General features: G+C 52.7%; 1 protein-coding gene across 1 annotated transcript in view; it reads right to left on the bottom strand.

Moving 5' to 3' along the window:
* Positions 1-423: 423 nt before the first annotated feature.
* Positions 424-18,606, bottom strand: part of GRIK5 (glutamate ionotropic receptor kainate type subunit 5) — a 50,773-nt gene continuing 32,590 nt past the window's right edge. Inside the window, 9 exon segments of the mRNA XM_015562199.1 lie at positions 424-1,066; positions 1,069-1,236; positions 1,845-1,966; positions 2,055-2,183; positions 4,086-4,311; positions 5,507-5,672; positions 14,409-14,582; positions 15,111-15,220; positions 15,370-15,483. Coding sequence (XP_015417685.1) covers positions 965-1,066; positions 1,069-1,236; positions 1,845-1,966; positions 2,055-2,183; positions 4,086-4,311; positions 5,507-5,672; positions 14,409-14,582; positions 15,111-15,220; positions 15,370-15,483 — 1,311 coding nt within the window. The 3' untranslated portion in view covers positions 424-964.

Here is an 18,606-nt window from a genome sequence, read left to right as displayed (position 1 = left end):
AACCCCAGTAAAGGCTCTGGCCTAGTCCCATGACACCCCACCCCCGCCACCTCCTTCTGCTTCTGCACAAACCTTGTGCTTCCCCATGTGGTCCTGTGTGGCACGGTGGGGCCCCTTCTCTTGGAAAATGTAATAAAAATATTCCTTCAATGGCATCGGATTCTCTGTGTCTTCACTCAATCACCTCCATAAATTAAAATCCACAAGTACAGCCATGCATGCCCGGCTGGTGTGACTCAGTGTTGAGTCGACCTATGAGCCAGGTCATGATTCGATTTCTGGTTAGAGCACATGCCCAGGGTTTCTGGCTCCATCCCCAGTAGGGGGCATGCAGGAGGCAGCCAATCAATGATTCTCTCTCATCATCGATGTTTCTCAGGGCCCTGGTCGGGGAGAAGCTGCAATTGAGGTATGTGCCCTCTCTGAAATCAATTTTAAAATTTTTTTTAAAGCTACAGGGACATTTTGAGGCAGAGCCATCCCAGAAGTGGCTCCTCCCGCCCAGCAGAGCATTCAGCCGACATCGTGTCCATGACCTCAGCAGAGACCCTGTGCGGCCAGAATGGCCCAGCTAAGCTGCTCCCACTTCCGGACCCACAGAAACTGAATTGATATGTTTGCTGTTTTAAGCTGCTGAATTTGGGGACAATTTGTCACATGGCAATAGATAACTAACACAGGAGTCCACAGAATGGAAGGTCTTACCATGAGGTTGATGGGATCACCAAGGAGAGAGGCAATCCCAGGCCCGCGCACAAGAATTCCCACAAAGCAGTGGCCAGGGAGGTAGAGGAAAGCGAGGTGGGTGGGGAAGAGTGGGTTTTGAGGACAGAATGATGGGCCGGGCTGAAGCCTATCGCTACCTCACGTGTGATGAGGCCTGAGCTTCCGGCACTGGATTTCAGCCGTGGAGGCTGCTGGTGACAAGAGTGGCTTCAGCAGAGAGGTGGGGGCAGCAGCTGGACTAGAGTGTGTCCGAGAGTGAATGGGAGGAGAGGAATTGGGAACAGCAGGGAGACACAAGTCTCAAGGCTGTCAGGGAAGAGGAGCGTGGCTGGTGGCTGGGAAGGGAAGTGGGCTTGAGAGGGTTTTTTGAAGATGGGAGAAATGACAGCACATTTGTATGCTGCCGGCCTTGATCCAATAAAGAGAACTGATGATGCCGAGGCAAGGAGAGAACTGCTGGGGGGTGTCCCGGGGAAGACGAGAGGGGAGGAAATGGGGCCAGATGGGGCCTTAGCTAGGAGCCTGGAGTAACTCCCAGGGCCGTGGAGAAATAGGCGGCAGCTAGATGTGGAAGGGGTCTCTGCATGTGTTCAGGAGAGTAGAAGCAAAGTCATCAGCCAACAGTGAGGATGGCGGGAGGGCTGGCTGGCAGGGAGAGGGAAGGTCCGAACAGGCTGGGAGGGCAGGGGCGGGAACAGTCTGGCGATGGAGGAGTGGGCTGGCAGCACCCGAGGCCGGACACAGTGGGAGACCCGTCAGCAATCCAGGCTCGTGCAGCTGCATTCTCCTCACCTCTCCCCCCGTTTCTTCTTGCTTTACTACCTCTGCCTCTCCCCACATCCTCTCCCCGGCTGTGCCCCTTCCCACTCCTTTCCCCGGCATCGGCATCCTCGTCGCTGCCTCTGCCCTCCTCATGCCTGTGGATTCTCCCCCCAAACTGCTCTCTCCTCTTCTCAACCTCCTCTACCCCTGAACTCTCCCAGACCCCCTCACCTCCCTGGCTCCCCGGCCCCTCCTCGCGGCCTGTTTCCCTCCAGTGTGGCTCCCAGTGCTACAGTCTTCATGCCCCTCCGACCTGGACGCCACTGCAACCCCACACCCTCTGCCAACCTCCTCACCTCTTCGGACTCTGCTGACCTCCGCGTGGACCATATAAACTCCATGACGGCCACGAAGACAGCAATGATGAGGCCACAGATCAGCACAACAAAAATGCCGCCGATGTTCTCCATGCCCAGACCTGGGGGTCGGGGGAGAGCCAGGGGTTGAACTGTGCAGGCACGGGGCTGTGAAGGGGCTCCCAGGGGGCACGCATGCAGGTGGCTGACCTTTAGCACGGCGGTCCTCCTCCTTGGGACACCGGCTCCCCTCCCACCACTTGCGCTTCAGGATCTCCAGCCGGTTGTTCTCTTGGAGCTGCAGGATGGCCAGTGTGATCTCGTCCCGGAACGGCGAGCCTGGGCGGCACATGGAACGAGCGGCCATGGGGCCCGAGCGCTGCCACCAGTCCCCCGCTGCTCCCTGTCTCCACCATGTCCCCAGGGTGTGCCCTGTACACCTTTGAGTCTGACCACTGCTCCCCTGCAACCATGCCTGGCCACGCCCACTGCACCCCAGGTCAGATTGGCCGTGGTCCCTCCCTGCAGCCCCCTCTCATCCCCAGCCAGGCTCTTCTTCACACAGCAGCCAGAGAAACAATTTCAGAAACAGTGACCATGCCTCCCTCATACTTAAAACTCTCCAGTGGCTTCCTGGTGCTGTGAGGACAAAGTCCTCTCCTGGCCTACACGGTCTAGCCCAGTGGTTCTCAACCTGCTGGCCCTGTAAATACAGTTCCTCATGTTGTGACCCAACCATAAAATTATTTTCGTTGCTACTTCATCACTGTAATGTTGCTACTGTTATGAATTGTAATGTAAACATCTGATATGCAGGATGGTCTTAGGTGACCCCTGTGAAAGAGTCGTTCGACCACCAAAGGGGTCGCGACCCACAGGTTGAGAACTGCTGGTCTAGCCGCTGGCCAGGCCACTGGGGCTCCCCCGCCCCCACGGCTCTCAGCTCTAGCCACACTGGCCTCCTGGCTAGTCCTCCAGGAGGCCCCCCTCACCCACCCATCACTAGGGAGCTTTCCCTCTGCCTGGGATGTTCCTTCTCTCAGTTCACTGAGGGCTCTGCTCATGTGGTGCCTCCTCAGGGGGTCTTCTCTAACGGACTTTATTTACAATGACACAAAGCGCTCCACTCCATCAGTTCTTCCCCTTAATTTACTTTAGAGCAGTTGTCACCACCTGACATCACATTATAAAGCTGTGTTCACTGTCGGTTTGCTGTCTGTGCCCCTAGCAGAGGACAGGAGGGCGGAGCTTGCCAGCTCCCCGCTATGTTGTTCCAGCATCCAGCATCCAGCATCCAGCACACGCCTGCACACGGCCAGGCAAAAGACCCCCAGCCACACCTCTCCTCTGCATGGCCCAACCCTGGACCACCTGTCTCCTCCAACCATCCCACGCCTACCCTCTCCTGTGCTCATTTCTTCATTCACTGCAATACGTCTTGAGCATCGACCAGTGCCAGGAACTCTGGATATGGGCGAATGGGCTGCTTAGCATTTATCAGGCACCTACTATTTGCCAGAACCTTGGTTTATAGAATTGTATTCACGCCTCACAGTGATCCTGTGAGGCAGGTATTACCAGCCCCAGGGCAGGTGACACTGAAGCTGAGTTGGGGGGCAGAGGGAGCAGGCATTTGAATCCAGGTCAGTGACTCCAGAGCCTGTCCCCACAAAGCACCAGGCCACACTGCTTGCCTGGCACAGTACCAACGCTGTTGCGAAGCAGCTAAGATTTGGGGTAACGTGTTAAACAGTAATATGTGACTATCGCAGCAGTCATCAGCATATGAAGAGGTTTAAAAGCTAAAATGCCCAAATTTGGTGGCAATATTGGTGGTGAGCCCTGGAAAAGCATGTCTAAGTCTTGCTGGCCGATCCACCCATTCTTCTATCCTCCCTCCGCCTCTCCACCGAGCCAGCAGTATCCGTCAGCCATTTTCTGAGCACCTATTCTGAGCCAGGCTGTGGGTTTGGTGCAGAGAATCTGAAGTAATGAAACCAGGTCCTCACCCTCGAGGGGCCCTGGAGCCATGTGAGAAGGCGCCAGCCTCCTGCCGTGTGCTGACCTGCACAGTCTCCTGCACTCCCAGCAGCCCTGCGGGGCTGGAACAGATTGCTCCGAGGCCCGTTTTCACAGGTTGAGGGCGCAGAGGCTCAGGAAGGTGACATCACCTGCCCAAGGCCCTACAGCCAGGAAGCCCCGCGGCCTGCTTGCCAAGCCCCCAGTCCTGCCACCACATACCCAGCGGCATGCCGATGCCGTAGCCCTTGGTGTCAAGCAGGCCCCCGATCTGGGTGAGGTTGCAGTTGAGGCGCCGGTGGTACTCGTTCATGGTGGACTCGAGCAGGAAGGCATAGCGAGAGTTGAGGACGCGGGCGATGCCCTCCTCTGTGCTCTTGACAAACACGCTGGGCTGCTTCGACTGCATGTAGTTCCACATGCGCTGGTACGTCTGGTACCGTGAATTCTGGACAGAATGGCACAAGGGGGAGAGATGAGGGGCTTTCCACCCACTGCCCTTCCCCTGAACCCTGTCCCCTGCCCTCCAGCAAGTCTCTCTCAACCCAAGAGAGAGCGAGGAGAGCAGAGGAAGACAGAGGAGAAACCAGTTGGACAGACTGCTCAAGGTGCGGTCCAAGACACCCCACACCCCCCAGCCAGTGAGACCCCAAGGACCAAAGACTTGGAAAGAAGGGGTCACGGTCTAGGTTTCAACACCAGCCCTGGCTTCCCAGTGCTCCCAGGCCTTACTCATAGAACCCGGGAGTAGATGCTCAACCCTCAACTCTACCGGGGGTCCAGTCTGGTTCAGGAAGACCTGAGTCCATGCTGAATAGGACAGCTTACTTCCTATGGACCTTTTGGGAATGACTACTCCTGCCCCGACCACCTGACGCCCGCCCTCCTGCACCCACATCTCCCTCTTTGATCTGAGGTTCAGACTCTGCTCTTCCTTGGTACCCCACAGACCCTGCCCCGTGGCTCGGCAACCTTCCAACCTTATTCCAATGGCCTCCCACCTGGGGGAGCTGGTCCCGCCACCCATCTGAGAAACCTGGGAACTCACCCCCTCCTTCTCAGCTGCTTACCCCTTCAGCCAGCGGCCACTGCCCAACTCCAGCCCACTTGTCTACTCCCAACTGCCCCAGAGGGAATGTCCAGCTTTTAAAGGGGTTACCCCTCAACCGTTCCCACATCCCCACTCACAGGGTCCAATCTCAGCCCTACTCTGGCATTCAAGGCCTCTGCAGTCTCTCACCCAAACCTCCTCACCAGGCTTGCTTTCCTTTTGATTTCTTCCCACCACCCAAGACGCACTGGACAAGCTCCCTTCCCCTTGAAGGGCCTTCCCTCTTCTCCGCTGCCCCATCTTGCCAGGCCTGACCGTCGCAGCCTCCAGGACCCCATTGGCCTGTCCGGCACTGATGTGGCACTGGATCCCGCACCTGCTTCCTTTCCCCTATTCCGTGGGTGAAAGTCCAGTTTCCCCATCCAGACAGCAGACTCCTCACGAGAGCACGAGCGTGTCCTCTGTTCCCTGGCCTCCCGGACTTTCAGGACATTCAGGTCCTCTGACCCAGGAGGTCCCGCCCAGCCCCACTCTGAGCTGCTATGCATGGTGGGGACCCCGACACCAAGCCCAGACAGCTTCGGGGGCCCACCTGGAAGAAGGTCATGGTGGAGCCAGCGTGGATGGTGCCATACTCAATGTTGGTCTGGTCTGCCAGGTCGTCAGCCGACTCCACAGGCACCTCCATGCGCTGCACGGTGAGGAAGGCGGCCAGGTTGGCGGTGTAGGAGGAGATGATGATCAAGGTGAAGGCCCACCTGAGGGGTGGGAGGGGTGAGCTACAAGCTGGAGTCACCCTGCCACCCTGCCCGTAGCCATGGGCCCATTGGTGGTGCCCCTCAAGGACCTGACAGCTAGAAGGCTCAGTGACTGCTGATTAGTGGGAGACTGGAGGCCTAGATTCTGGAGCCAGACTCTCTGGGTTTAAATATCGCTTCTAGAGACTTCCACTTCCAGATACAGGAGAATAAGGTGGTCTGGGAGTATTCTCCCACCAAGAAAAACTAGAAAACTAGACAGAGACAGAATATAGAAAAACAATTAAATACATAGGACAACAGGCATCACAGGACTGTGATCCCTGAGGGGAAATAAATTAATGAAGCGAGCCTTGGCATTGCCAAGGCTGCGGGTGGATTTAATCACAGACTGCAGTGCCAGGCAGGAAGGAAAGCCCAGTCTGGCAGTCTCGCTGAATTGTGGAGATGGAGATCAGAATTCAAGACGGCTGGGATTTGCGGGATAGAGTGCCTAAGGGGAGAGCTGCACAGAGAGGGCCCCAGAAGTCTCACGGGGTCCCCTTGAGTCTTTGGCTGAATATCAGTCTGTTCGCACAGGGTGAAATTCCAGACAGAACAACTCTCAAAGAGAGAACAATTCTCAGGGCTGCAAATCTTTTGAGCTCCCTCCAGCCAGAGTCGAGAGATCTCACTGGATTCATGAGACATTCAGAAGAGACCCCAAAGGACAACACATTAGAAATAGAGTCAGCTTAGTCCTAGAATAGAGGCCATGCTAAACCTGCACCAAAAGAACAGGCCTGGAAAGGATAAAAATAATCTAGAAGTAGCTTAACTGCCTGCCAGAAAAAGTCTAAGACTTGTTTGAAGCGTACTTTCAACAATGTAAACAGTGTGAAATTCACAACGTTTGTCATCCAATAAAAAAATTACCAAATAGCCGTGGCTGGGTCGCTCAGCTGGAGCGTCATCTCATGCACCAAAAGGTTACAGGTTTGCTCCTTGGTCGGGGTGCGTATGGGGGCAACCGATTGATGTTTCTCTCTCATATCAATGTCTCTCTCTCTCTCTCTCTCTCTCTCTCTCTCTCTCTCTCTCTCCCCCTTCCTTCCTCTCTCTCTAAAGTCAATAAACATATCCTTGGGTGACGCTTTAAAAAAATTACCAGATATACAAAAGCAAAGGAAACTGTAACCAAGAGTCAAATCACTCAATTGAAAAAACCCAGAGTTGACAGAGAGGACAAGGACATTAAACAGCTGTTATAAACATGATCAGAATGCTCAAGGATATAAATACAAACGTGAGCATAACGCAGAGGCAGGTGGAAGATAGAAGACAGAAGTGAGAGGAACGTCTAGAAACGAAATAGACGACACCGAAGGGGGAAATTTTACTGCAAGGGATCACACAGATCAGACGCTGCAGTAGAACGGAACAGGGAATTGGGAGAAAGTGAAAGGCTCTACCAAAACGAAGCACAGAAAGGAAAAAATGACTGACCCTGAGCACGGAGCCTGAGTGGCCTGAGGCATAATATCAAGTGATCTTACATGTGTGGCTGGAGTCCCAGAAAGAGGAGAGACAAGGAATAACAGGAAAATATATATTTGAAGAAGTAATGGCCAAATTTTTTTTTTTAATTTGATAAAAACAAAGGTACAGATTCAAGAAGCTCAATAAATCCTAGTAGAATAAACAGACGTACACATAAAACACATCAAGGCACATTATAACCAATTGCTGAAAACCAGTGATAAAGAGAAAATCTGAAAAGCAGCCACGAGTGGGGAAATATATTACACACAGAGAATCAAAGATAAGAGCGACAGGCTTCTTGTCAGGAAGTGTGCAAGCCAGAAGGCAATGCAACAACATGCTGAAAGGAAAAAGCAACCTGCCAACCCAGAATTCCACGTTCAGAAAAAAGACCTTTCGTGCAAACAAAAGCTTGGAGAACTAATTGCTAGCAGACCTGCACTTTAAGAAATGCCAAAGGAAGTTCTTCAGGTAAAAGGAAAATACTAGATGGAAATTCGGAAGTACATAAAGGCATGAAGAGCATCAGAAACGGTAGATGTGTGGGTAAATATAAAAGACATATTCCTCATTTTTAAAATTTCTCTAAAAGACATTTACGGTTAAAGTAAACACACACACAGCGAATGTACTGTGGGGTTCGCAAAATAAGCAGAAGTAAAAACATAACAACAGTAGCTCAGAGGACGAGAGGGAGCTGTGGAAGCACATTGTTGTAAGGGTCTGACATCTTCTGTGAAGTGGTATAATGTTACCTGATAGTACTTTGTAGTAATAAAAGATGCATATAAAAAAAAATAAAACAAAGAAGTATAGTAAGTCAAGAGCAGGCATAAAGCAGAATTTTAAAAATCTCAATAAACCCAAAAGCAGGGAGGAAAAAGAGAGAATTGGGAACAAAGAACAGATGGGACAAATAGAAGAAAAACAGTAAGCTGGCAGATTTAAACCTGACCATACCAACAATTACCAGAAAGGTCTCAATCAGGGGTTGGCAAGCTATGGCCCACAGGCCAAATCTGGCTTGCCATCTGTTTTGGTACACAGGCTAAGAATAGTTTTCACATTTTTAAATAATTTAAAAGAAAGCAAAAAGAAGGGTCATATATCATGACACATGACATAAAATCCAAATTGTAGTGTCAGTGTCCATAAATAAAGATTTATTGGAACACAGCCACACTCACTCATTTGTGTGTTGTCTAAGGCTGCTTTCACACTGCAATCAGAGTTGAGTAGTTACGACAGAGACTGCATGGCCAGCAAAGCCTAGAATATTTACTATCTGGCCTGATAAAGAAAAAGTTTGCCAATCCCTGCTTCAAGGCCTAAATATAATACAGAAGGAGGTTGGAAGTGACAGGATGGGGGAAAGATATACTCTGCAAACACTAAGCATAAGAAAGCACAGCTATATCAATATTAAAGGTAACTTCAGAACAAGGACTGTTACCAGGAATAAACAGGGACATTATAATGAGAAAGAGATCAATTCATCAAGAAGACATAACAATGCTAAACACTGACACATCTACTTATAGAGCTTCAAAATTCATGAGGCAAAAACTGATGCAACTAAAAGGAAAAATAGATACAATTTCTCCACAATTACAGGTGGAGATTTCAACACCCCTCTCTCAATAATTGCTAGAACAAGTAGGCAGAAAATCAGCAAGGATGCAGACGACTTGAATAATGCTATCAGCCTACTGGCCCTGATGGCCATTTACCTTCTATGCAAGTGCACACAGAATAGCTATCAGGAAAGAACGTATTCAGAGCCACAAAACAAGTCTCAATAAATTTCAAAGGATTAAAATCCTACAGAGAATATTCTCTGACCACAATGGAACTAAATGAGAAATCACTAATAGGTCTCTGGAAAATCCCCAAAGCTGGCTCTATCACTGCCTAGCTGCATGACCTGGGATCACCAGTGAGGTAAGTATAATTGTGGGCCCCTCCTCACAGGGCTGGTGAGAGTTACATCTGTGTAAGTGCCCCCGGGGCCCAAGGGCAGTCAGTCTTTCTTACCTGGCCCTCTCTGTCCTACCACCTGGGAGAGAGGCCAGGCTTCCTGCAGATGGTACAGCTCTGAGAGGACCTTCCAGGCCACACCTTCTCCAGCAGGTAATATTGAAAACAGCCCTGGCCCTAGGTTGATTCCAGGTCAGGGCACATGCCCTGGTTGTGGGCTCGATGCCCCCACCCCTGTAGAAGGCAGCAAATTGATGTTGCGCTCTCGCATCATGTTTCTCCCTCTCCCTTCCTCTCTCTAAAAATCAATAAACTATTCTTTTAAAAAAAAGTAATGAAAACAGCAGCTGCCCTTTGCTGAGCACACATGCACAGCACTGTGCAAGGCGCTGGGGTGGGGTGGAGAGGAGGAGAAGAGAGGAATAATACAGCCTCCTGCAAAGCAAAACCAAAACCCAACACACACAGACCCAGCCTGATACCTCCTCTCTGGGAACCAAGTCTCTCCGAACCCACCACACCGGGCAATGTTGTCATTCACATAAGACAAAATGATTTAGTGCCTGGCAGACACCAGGACCACCTAGACTAGTGATGGCGAACCTATGACACGTGTGTCAGAGGTGACACGCGAACTCATTTTTTTGGTTGATTTTTCTTTGTTAAATGGCATTTAAATATATAAAATAAATATCAAAAATAGAAGTCTTTGTTTTACTATGGTTGCAAATATCGAAAAATTTCTATATGTGACATGGCACCAGAGTTAAGTGAGGGCTTTTCAAAATGCTGACACGCCGAGCTCAAAAGGTTCGCCATCACTGACCTAGACCCTAAAAATACAGTGTGGCTGACGGTGGTGGGTGAGAAGAAGGGGCCACTCACCATGACAGAGCAGGGGAGCCAATGGGGAGTTTGATTTCAGAGTAAGGATGTGAGCTCCGTTTTGGACAAGTTGAGTTTTAAGGAGGCCATCGGGCACCCAGGCAGGGTGGGTAATATGACCCCAGAAGCACAGGGCAGTGGGCCCCCCCAGAAGCTGCCTGTTTAGGTGTGGAGCACTCTGATGGTCGAAATGACGGAGGGGGCCCCTGGTGTCAGTGGCCGAGAACAGGTGTCTGACAATGCAGCCCAGTCTCCACAACAGGGAAAATCCGGACCGTGATTATCTGAGCCTATCTCCTTGGTACATAAAAACCAAAGTATTTTTACATGGTTACAATAGAAACTAAAATTTCTAAATTAAAAAAATCCTCACTCAAGGATATTTTTCCATTGATTTTTTTGAGGGTGGAAAGGAAGGGGAGGGACAGAGAGAGAAACATCGACTGGTTGCCTCCCACATGAGCCCCAAGCGAGGCACATGCCCTTGACCGGAATCGAAGCCAGGACCATACAGTTTGTGGGCTACACTCTATCCACTGAGCCAAACTGGCTAGGGCAGTGGTTGGCAAACTGCGCCTCGCGAGCCACACGCGGCTCTTCGGTCCCTTGAGTGTGGCTCTTCCACAAAATACCAACTTCTGCACATGAGCCACGAAGTTTCAATCGCACTGTACATGCGCGCCTGCACATGGTATTTTGTGGAAGAGCCACACTCAAGGGGCCAAAGAGCCGCATGTGGCTCCCGAGCCGCGGTTTGCCGACCATGGGGCTAGGATAAAACTGAAATTTCTAGAAATGCACCTATTACTTAGATTGAGGAAGAACTCGGTGCTGTTTTGTTTGAAACTTTGCCAAGAGATGCTCACCATTTTGGGAAACTGCATCTCTGACAGCACAGCCCTGCTCGTGGTACCTGAGTCACACCAAGACACTAGAACCAGCTGCATCCATAAACCGCCACCTTCACCTTTATATTCGTACAAACGCACTCATTCACCGACTATTTCAGTGTCGTCTCAGGTGTTGAAATAATTCTATTAAACGGCCTCACTTCCTGTGACTACACATTCGCATTACACGCAGGCACCTAACCGTTGCAGCCAGTCTTCTAGCATCGCCCCACCCAGCTATTATGCTTCACTAGCCAGCTGTTTTATCATAAATCACTTCCCTTTTTCTCCTTCTGTATTATAATTAGGGCGTTTTATTGCTTTGTTTGTATAGGTAGATAGATTATCCTTGAAATTCATCGGGGTGGAAAAGGGGATGTCACAGAACATTTGTTGTAAACAGGGCGTCACTGATGTGGAGGGAGGAAAGCCATGAGATGCAAGGGTGAAATGAAACAGGATCCAAAGATGCAGGTGGAAACTGGGAGGATTCAGCAAAGGGTTTCTAGGAGGAAGGTGGGAACAGGGGGTATTGGGCTTATCAATAAAGGGGTCCCGTGTGACCCCAGTGGAGATCCAGATACTGGCTAGATCTGAGGTTTGGGGGCTTCTTGCCAAGAGGGCGTGAGGAAAGGACAACTGGACCTGAGGAGGAGCTGAGGACAGTGGCAAAGGAGCAGCCAAAGACACGCCTGGGAGCCTGCCTAGGTGAACTGATGAGAAAGTAGGAAAGAGGAAGGTCCAAGGACTCATGTCCTGGAGTGACCGCGGGAGAGCCTGACCACTGAGTCAGCTCAGAAACTGACTTCCACAGCAGAGCTGTGCCGAACACTGACCAGCCCTTGGTGTGGCTGTAGGTGGCTGTGGACCCACTGGACACTGGTGACGAGGAGCCCCGGCAGCGGGTCCTGGCCCGGTTGCTGCTGTTGAGGTGGCAGCCAAGTCTGACAGGGTACTGGCACCTGCACCCACCACCCCACCACTGGCCCTGACCTGCCCAACCGTCGGGCCAGGGTCACTTTTGAAGATAATAACCACCTGTGGAAACATCTTTTGAACGAGCCAATGTGTGGGAAGACTCAGGGTGAAATGAGAGTGAGCCAGGTCAAGGGCTCCAGGGAGGGAGGGTGTGACTGGGGGTTTCCTGGTGACAGCCATGGGCAGGGGCAGGGACTGCCCAGCTGGGGAAGCCAAAATGGCCTGCAAAGAGGAGGTCCCTGATTCCCAGCCACCTCCTCACACACGTGCCTCCCCAGGCCTGTCTGGAGTGCACCTCCCTCTCCGTGGCACGGATGCCTGTTTCAGCCTTTAGGACGCAGCCTGCCACCTCCTCAGAGGGGCCTCCCCAAGCACCCCGTTCTCTACTGCTCTCTCCCTGCGTCGGGTTTGGTTCCTCACTACCAGTGTATGTGCATCTCATATGTCATTACACTGAAAGTACTAATGACTTCCACTTGGGGTGCACTGTAGGCAGAAGGAAGCTCCCCTCGCAAGATGTCTACACCCCAATCCTTGGATCTTGTATGTTCCCTCACAGTGTAAATGGCTCTTTGCAGATGATGAAATTAAGGGTCTTGAGATGGGGACAGAACCCCGGATTGGCCGGGTGGGCCCAGTGAAATCGGTGTCCTTCTCAGCAGCAGGAGGAGGTCAGAGACAAAAAGAGAGACTTGAAGATGTTTGCTCTGGCTTTGAAGATGGAGGCAGGGGTCATGGGCCAAAGCATGCAGGTGGCTCCTAAATGCTAGAAAAGGCAAGGAGATGGGCTCTCCCCGGAGCCCACAATGGTTCTCAACCTTCCTAATGCTGCGACCCTTTAATACAGTTCCTCATGTTGTGGTGACCCCCAACCATAAAATTATTTTCGTTGCTACTTCATAACTGCAATTTTGCTACTGTTATGAATCGTAATGTAAATATCTGATATGCAGGATGTATTTTCATTGTTCTCGACCCACAGGTTGAGAACCGCTGCGAAGAATCGGCCTGCAGACACCTTGATTTTAGTCAGTGAGATCCATTTCAAACTGCTGACCTCCAGAACCTTATGTTGCTTTAAGCCATTAAATTTGTGATTTTTGCAGGAGCACTAGAAAACAGATTGAAGACTTGAAATGAAGCAAATCCCAACAGGCTGGGAAAAAGCCATCAGTACTCAAAAGTTCCGAATCCAGTGGACCAAGTGAATGGCAAACAAGGCCACCTGGTAGTTAGTCCCTCTTAGTTGGGAGAGAGAAACACCTGCTGCCATTACGGTTAGTCTTGAATTAAACAAGTTGGGAATTAGACAATATCTTTGGCACATATGCTTGGCATGAAATATGACGTCCCTGTGTTTATGTATCTGTTCACTTGTTTATTCTCGGCTCCTCTGCCTCTCGAGGGCTGATTCTTCACCCGAGTGCCTGACCGAGTGCCTGTTTGTGCAGGAATTCTGACCGAGAGGAGGCGAGGAAGGGGTGCTCCCTGAGAAGGCCTGGTGCCTGGGACGGCCCTGGAGGAGTCACCAGGGGCCTAGAGAGCAGGGCTGGGGCTGGCTGGTGTGAGTGGCACTGGGGCCAGCTTGGCCCTGCCAGCCCTGCCTCTAGCCGAATGCATGCTCTGTAGTAAATCACTCCTTCTCTCCGGGTCTGCCTTCTAACAAGCCAGGAGAACATGCTCTTCCCTAAGCATTCTCCTCGGGTTTCTGTGGGTCTAATGAGGGAAGGGAGGTGAGGAGAGTTATATGATCTGCAACCAAGTCCAGGTGCTACTTGGAAGACGGGGAGCAAACTCGAGTGCTTATGGAGGCCAGGCCAGACGTGACTGGAGGGGGAGAGGGGATGAGGCCGAAGGAACAGACAGCAACGCCAGGTGGAGATGCCAGCTGAGCACCACCAGAGCTGAATTTTCTAGAAGAGAAATCTGGATTTGTGAGTGAGTTTGCCCAATGTTTACATGTTGCCAACTAATTTTTTAAAAATGTAAACTGTGGGCCAGACCATAAGTTGGTGTCTGCTCTCTGACACGTAGCTTCTCAGAGCTTGTCCAAGCTGCCGGGTCCCCGTAGGACTTGAGGGACCAGGTGTCCCTGTCTGGGCCTTGGCCTCAGGATAGTGAAGGATGTCCTGGCTCAAGGATTCTGTCTCTGTGAGCCCCAGAGCAACGTTTGAGACAGCGACAGCACTGGTCCCACTCTGATCGTGACCCCTCATGTCAGCAGAAGCACTTTTCTGTAATAGCCTCACTGAATCCTTACACCCTGAGCCATGGGTGTTCTTATCCCCATTTCCCAGATGAGGAGACTGAGGCATGCAGAGGAAATATGGCCTATCCAAGGTCACACAGTTAGTGAGTGGCAGAGCGGGGACTCAGCTCTCCCCACCCCATTCCCTGGCACACAGCTGGCAGTGGGGACCAGGGATCCAACCAGGCCTCAGAGTGACCCCTCCCAGTCCCAGGCGGCAGACAGAAAGCCTCTCACCAGACTCCACTGACGCAGCGAGTAGACAGCGCCCGGGGCATGATCTCCGAGCCCTGCTGCATGAAGCCCCCGACGGGGAACCAGAGGCTGTTGCCCAGCGTGTACTGGTTCTCTAGGATGTGGGGGCGCGCCCGCAGGCATGGGTGTGGGTTATACCACTCATAGGGGCTCAGCCTGCAGAAAGAGAGACATGGTGGGGACATATGAAGAGGGTCAAGGGGGGGTGGAGAGAAACAGGAACGAGACAGAGCAGCGTGATCAGGAGAGATGTGGGAGAGACAGGAAACGGAGGGTAAAGGGACCAAGATATGAACAGAGAGAGACACACACGAGAAGAGGTGGGAAGAGAAACACATTGAGAGAGAGAGAGAGAGAGAGAGAGAGGCAGAGAGACACACACCGAGATGGAGAGACGCAGAGAAGAGGCAGAAAGAGACAGAGAGAGACACACACAGAGAAACAGAGAAAGACAGAAAGAATGGGAAGGGGAGCAGCCCAGAGAGAGGGCCATAGAGCAAGTCAGAGCCATAGGGTGAAATGCAGAGACAGGGCCAGGATGGGAGAAGGAGAGTGCAGGGAATCCAAGGCCCCGGGCAGAGGCCGAGGATGTGCAGACAGAGGACAGAATGTGCAGGTCATCGTGGGACCCAGCTCAGGCCTCCTCCCTACCCTCTCTTCCCAGGCAGCAAGCCGTGGGCTCACCTGGCAGCCAGGAACAGGATGCAACTGACGGCCAGGTAGGCAAGAAGCATGAAGAGCCACACAGCAGGGGAGAAGGGGTCCAGGAAGGAGAAGTAGCCAGGCTTGCGCCCCTGTGGGGAGAGGGAGTGAGACCCCGAGCCACCCTGACCTGAGCTGAATGCCAGCCCCTGCTCCCCACCACCAGCGGCCCATGAGACCAACTGGCCCTGCCCGGGTCCGGCCCCTGCCTCCAGCCCCCATGTCTCCACGGGAACCGTACCATGTGCACTCGGTAGAGGATGCTGATCCCCAGGGTCATGAAGGGTTTGGAGAAGTCGATGACCTTTTCCCGCTCGGCTGTGATGGTGAATGCAGCCACAGCCAGGTCTGCCTTCTGCTGAGGGGAAGCAGGGCGGGCAGAGGGGTGGGCAGGGAGACAGACAGGCAGTCAGTCAGGGAGAAACGCACGGAGAGCAACTAAGAGAGAATATCAGAAGCCGAATGAGGCCAGGAGCGAGGACAGGAGGGGCAGGAGCCTGGACCCCGTCACCTCACATCTGCTGGAAGAAGCTCCTGTGGCCTGTTTCCTGCCCAGCTGCCCTGCCTCTTTCAGTCCTTCCCACCCCCATCAAGTTCATCACTAACGTGCTGCTTTATAAAACCTGCCACTGACCCTCACGCCCCACTCTGGGGTCCTGGAGAGAACCCGGGATTGGTGTTGAGATGCCTGCACGCTGACCCACTCAGGACCCTCTGGGGGCCTTGGCTTCTGTCTTAGTTCAACAGGCAACATCTGTCACACGCTTCCTCTGTGCCAGGCTCCATGCCAGACAGCACTGCATAGAGATCACCCATGTACTCCTCCCACCAGCTCCCTCAGGGCCACTACTAGCCTGTTCTGTGGATGGGGAAACTGAGTCTCAGAGGGGCAAAGGCACTAGCGAATAGAGGCAAGAGCTATGGCCTCTACTCCCCTGCCCCTGGTGGACACTAGCAGCAGGTTCAGTGCCCAGCTCAACTGAGATCCTGACTTCGGGGGAGTGGAGCTGGGGTCCAGGTCTGACATGGGGAAGGGTGGGGGTGGGGCTAGGTGAGACAAAAAGAAGGTTGGGGCTGGCACACCTGGAATCCCTGCTCCAAAAGGGCCATCTCGCTCTGGCCGAAGTGGACATTAGCTGACCTTTAACTGTGGGCAGACACAGCTGGGAAAAAACCTGGCACTTCTCATACCCTCCCCTCACCCGCCAGACACACACACACACACACACACACACACACACACACACACACACCCTGCACATGTGAGCATTGTGCACAGTCACATCTGCACCACCACCACTGTGAGCTCAGCACGCCACATCCACACAGGCTGACCAGTGACGCACCGCCCACAAAGACGCAGGCAGATAGATGCACGCCCCGTACACAAGTGTGGGGAGGAGTGGAGACACACGGGAGAGCAGGCATTGCCAGAGGCATAGCGCCCACACTTGCACACATGGCCCTCACATGTGTGCATACGATAGCCCAAGGGGGCTGGGAAGGACCAGGTGCGGAGCAGGGATCCCCAGCTCTGCCCTGAGCGCTGGGTGACTTCAGGCAGGGGCTTCCACATCTATGGGCCTCTGTAAAATGGGGGTGAGGGCTAGGACCCAGCACCCAGGATGTCCCTTCCAGGCATAATGACTCTAAGCAGAGACCTCCCTCTGGGGCTGAAATAAGAGTCAAGGTCCTGGCCCTAACCGGTTTGGCTCAGTGGATAGAGCATTGGCCTGTGGACTGAAAGGTTCCAGGTTTGATTCTGGTCAAGGGCATGTACCTTGGTTGCGGGCACATCCCCAGTAGGGGGTGTACAGGAGGCAGCTGGTCGATGTTTCTCTCAACTCTCTATTCCTCTCCCTTCTTCTCTATAAAAAAATCAATAAAAATATATTAAAAATTTAAAAAAAAGAGTCAAGGTCCTGGACCTCTGGCCCAGGGGTGATATGCACTCAGCCCACAGGAGCTGAGACTGACAGCACATGAGGTAATACAGGCCCCAGCAGAGCCCAGGTGGCGAGAGAGGCACAGATCCAAAGGTAACCACAGACAGAGAGAGGTGGCACAGGCTGGAAACAAAACCAAGGTCAAGGAGAGAGCTCGTAGGCCCAGAATGAAATGCAGGGTCAGGCCTCAAAGACAATGTGATGACAGAGAGAGGACAGACCCAAAAGCTAAACCAAGAGGAGAGAGAGATGGCACAGGCCAACAACTAGCCCAGGGCGAGGGAAAGATGGCACCGCCACAGTATGACTTGGAAGCGGAGTGGCACAGCCCCAAGGAGAATTCAGACGCAGCGGCGTGTGGCAGGGCCCAGAACACGGCTGGATTCGGAGAATACCCTTGGGAATCCCTAGTTGTTGAGAGTAAGGAGTATTTCCCCCTTTCTTGTGCCACTTTTATGACTAACATGTGAATTGTCTAGAATAATCACAGCTAATACAGGAAGCCAATTATTTTATGCACCCAGGGAAGCTGTGTCCTGGCAAGGCCCTACTGGGGGCCCAAGTCCCCATTTCAGAAAGCAGGAGGCAGTGGCATTTCAGAGAAGGGGTCCAAAGGACGCAGGGGTCCCCAGGCCAGGCGCTCAGGAGCCCACTTCCCAAGGCCTGCAGGGCTCCGGCTCCTTTCTGTTCCATCCCTGGCTCGCTCACCAGCCTCCTCACCCACTCCTGAGACCTGGCCTCAGGCCAAACCCTGGGCCGCCTGCTTCTTTCCCGCATGCTCCACATCTCCTCCCGTGGCAAGGGCAACGGCTCTGCTTCCAAGGCACTCCTGCGATCTGCCCACTTCTCTCCACCTCCACCCCGAGGCCCAGACCACCGGTCTTTCTCCTGACAACAGCATCAGCCTCGCTGGCTTCCCTCTGGCCACTCATAACCCCCAATCCAAAGGGGGGGGGTGCTGCTTAAAATCCATTGGTGGCTTCCCACTGCACCTAGGACCAAACCCTTTCACAGCCAAGAGACTCTACATGATCTGAAACCCATCTGCCCACTGGCCTCCCCTCATGGCCTTTCCCCTCACCGACTCACCTCCAGTCCACAGCGGCTGCTTTTTGCTCTTCAACACAGCAGGCTCAGGCCTCTGCACGTGCTCCTCCTGCTCTTCCTCCCATTCGAGGCTTCGCTCATATCTCACCCCTGTGGCCTTCCCCACAATGCCCTCCAGGCCATACTCGCCCCACCCCATGTTCCTCTTTCTCATTGCCCGTTACCCTGTTTTACATCCTTCTTAGCACTACTGGAGGAGACCCTGTTTGCTTATTAATGGACTGTCTTCCCTACTAAATTACAAGCTCCTTGCCTATCTGGTTAGAGGTGCAGCCCAGAGCCTACACAGAGTAGGTTCCCAACATACTGACATGACATACTCCTTGCTTCTGACCAAGTCCAGCCTCTCTGAACAAACCAAAGCTGCTCTGGCTCCCCACCAAATTCCTGGGCCTCTGGCTGCTCCCTACCCTACCCTCCTCCCC

Source organism: Myotis davidii, unplaced genomic scaffold (assembly GCF_000327345.1).
Source record: "Myotis davidii unplaced genomic scaffold, ASM32734v1 scaffold1577, whole genome shotgun sequence".
In the NCBI taxonomy this organism is placed as follows: domain Eukaryota; kingdom Metazoa; phylum Chordata; class Mammalia; order Chiroptera; family Vespertilionidae; genus Myotis; species Myotis davidii.
This window is presented reverse-complemented; position numbering and strand designations above follow the sequence as displayed.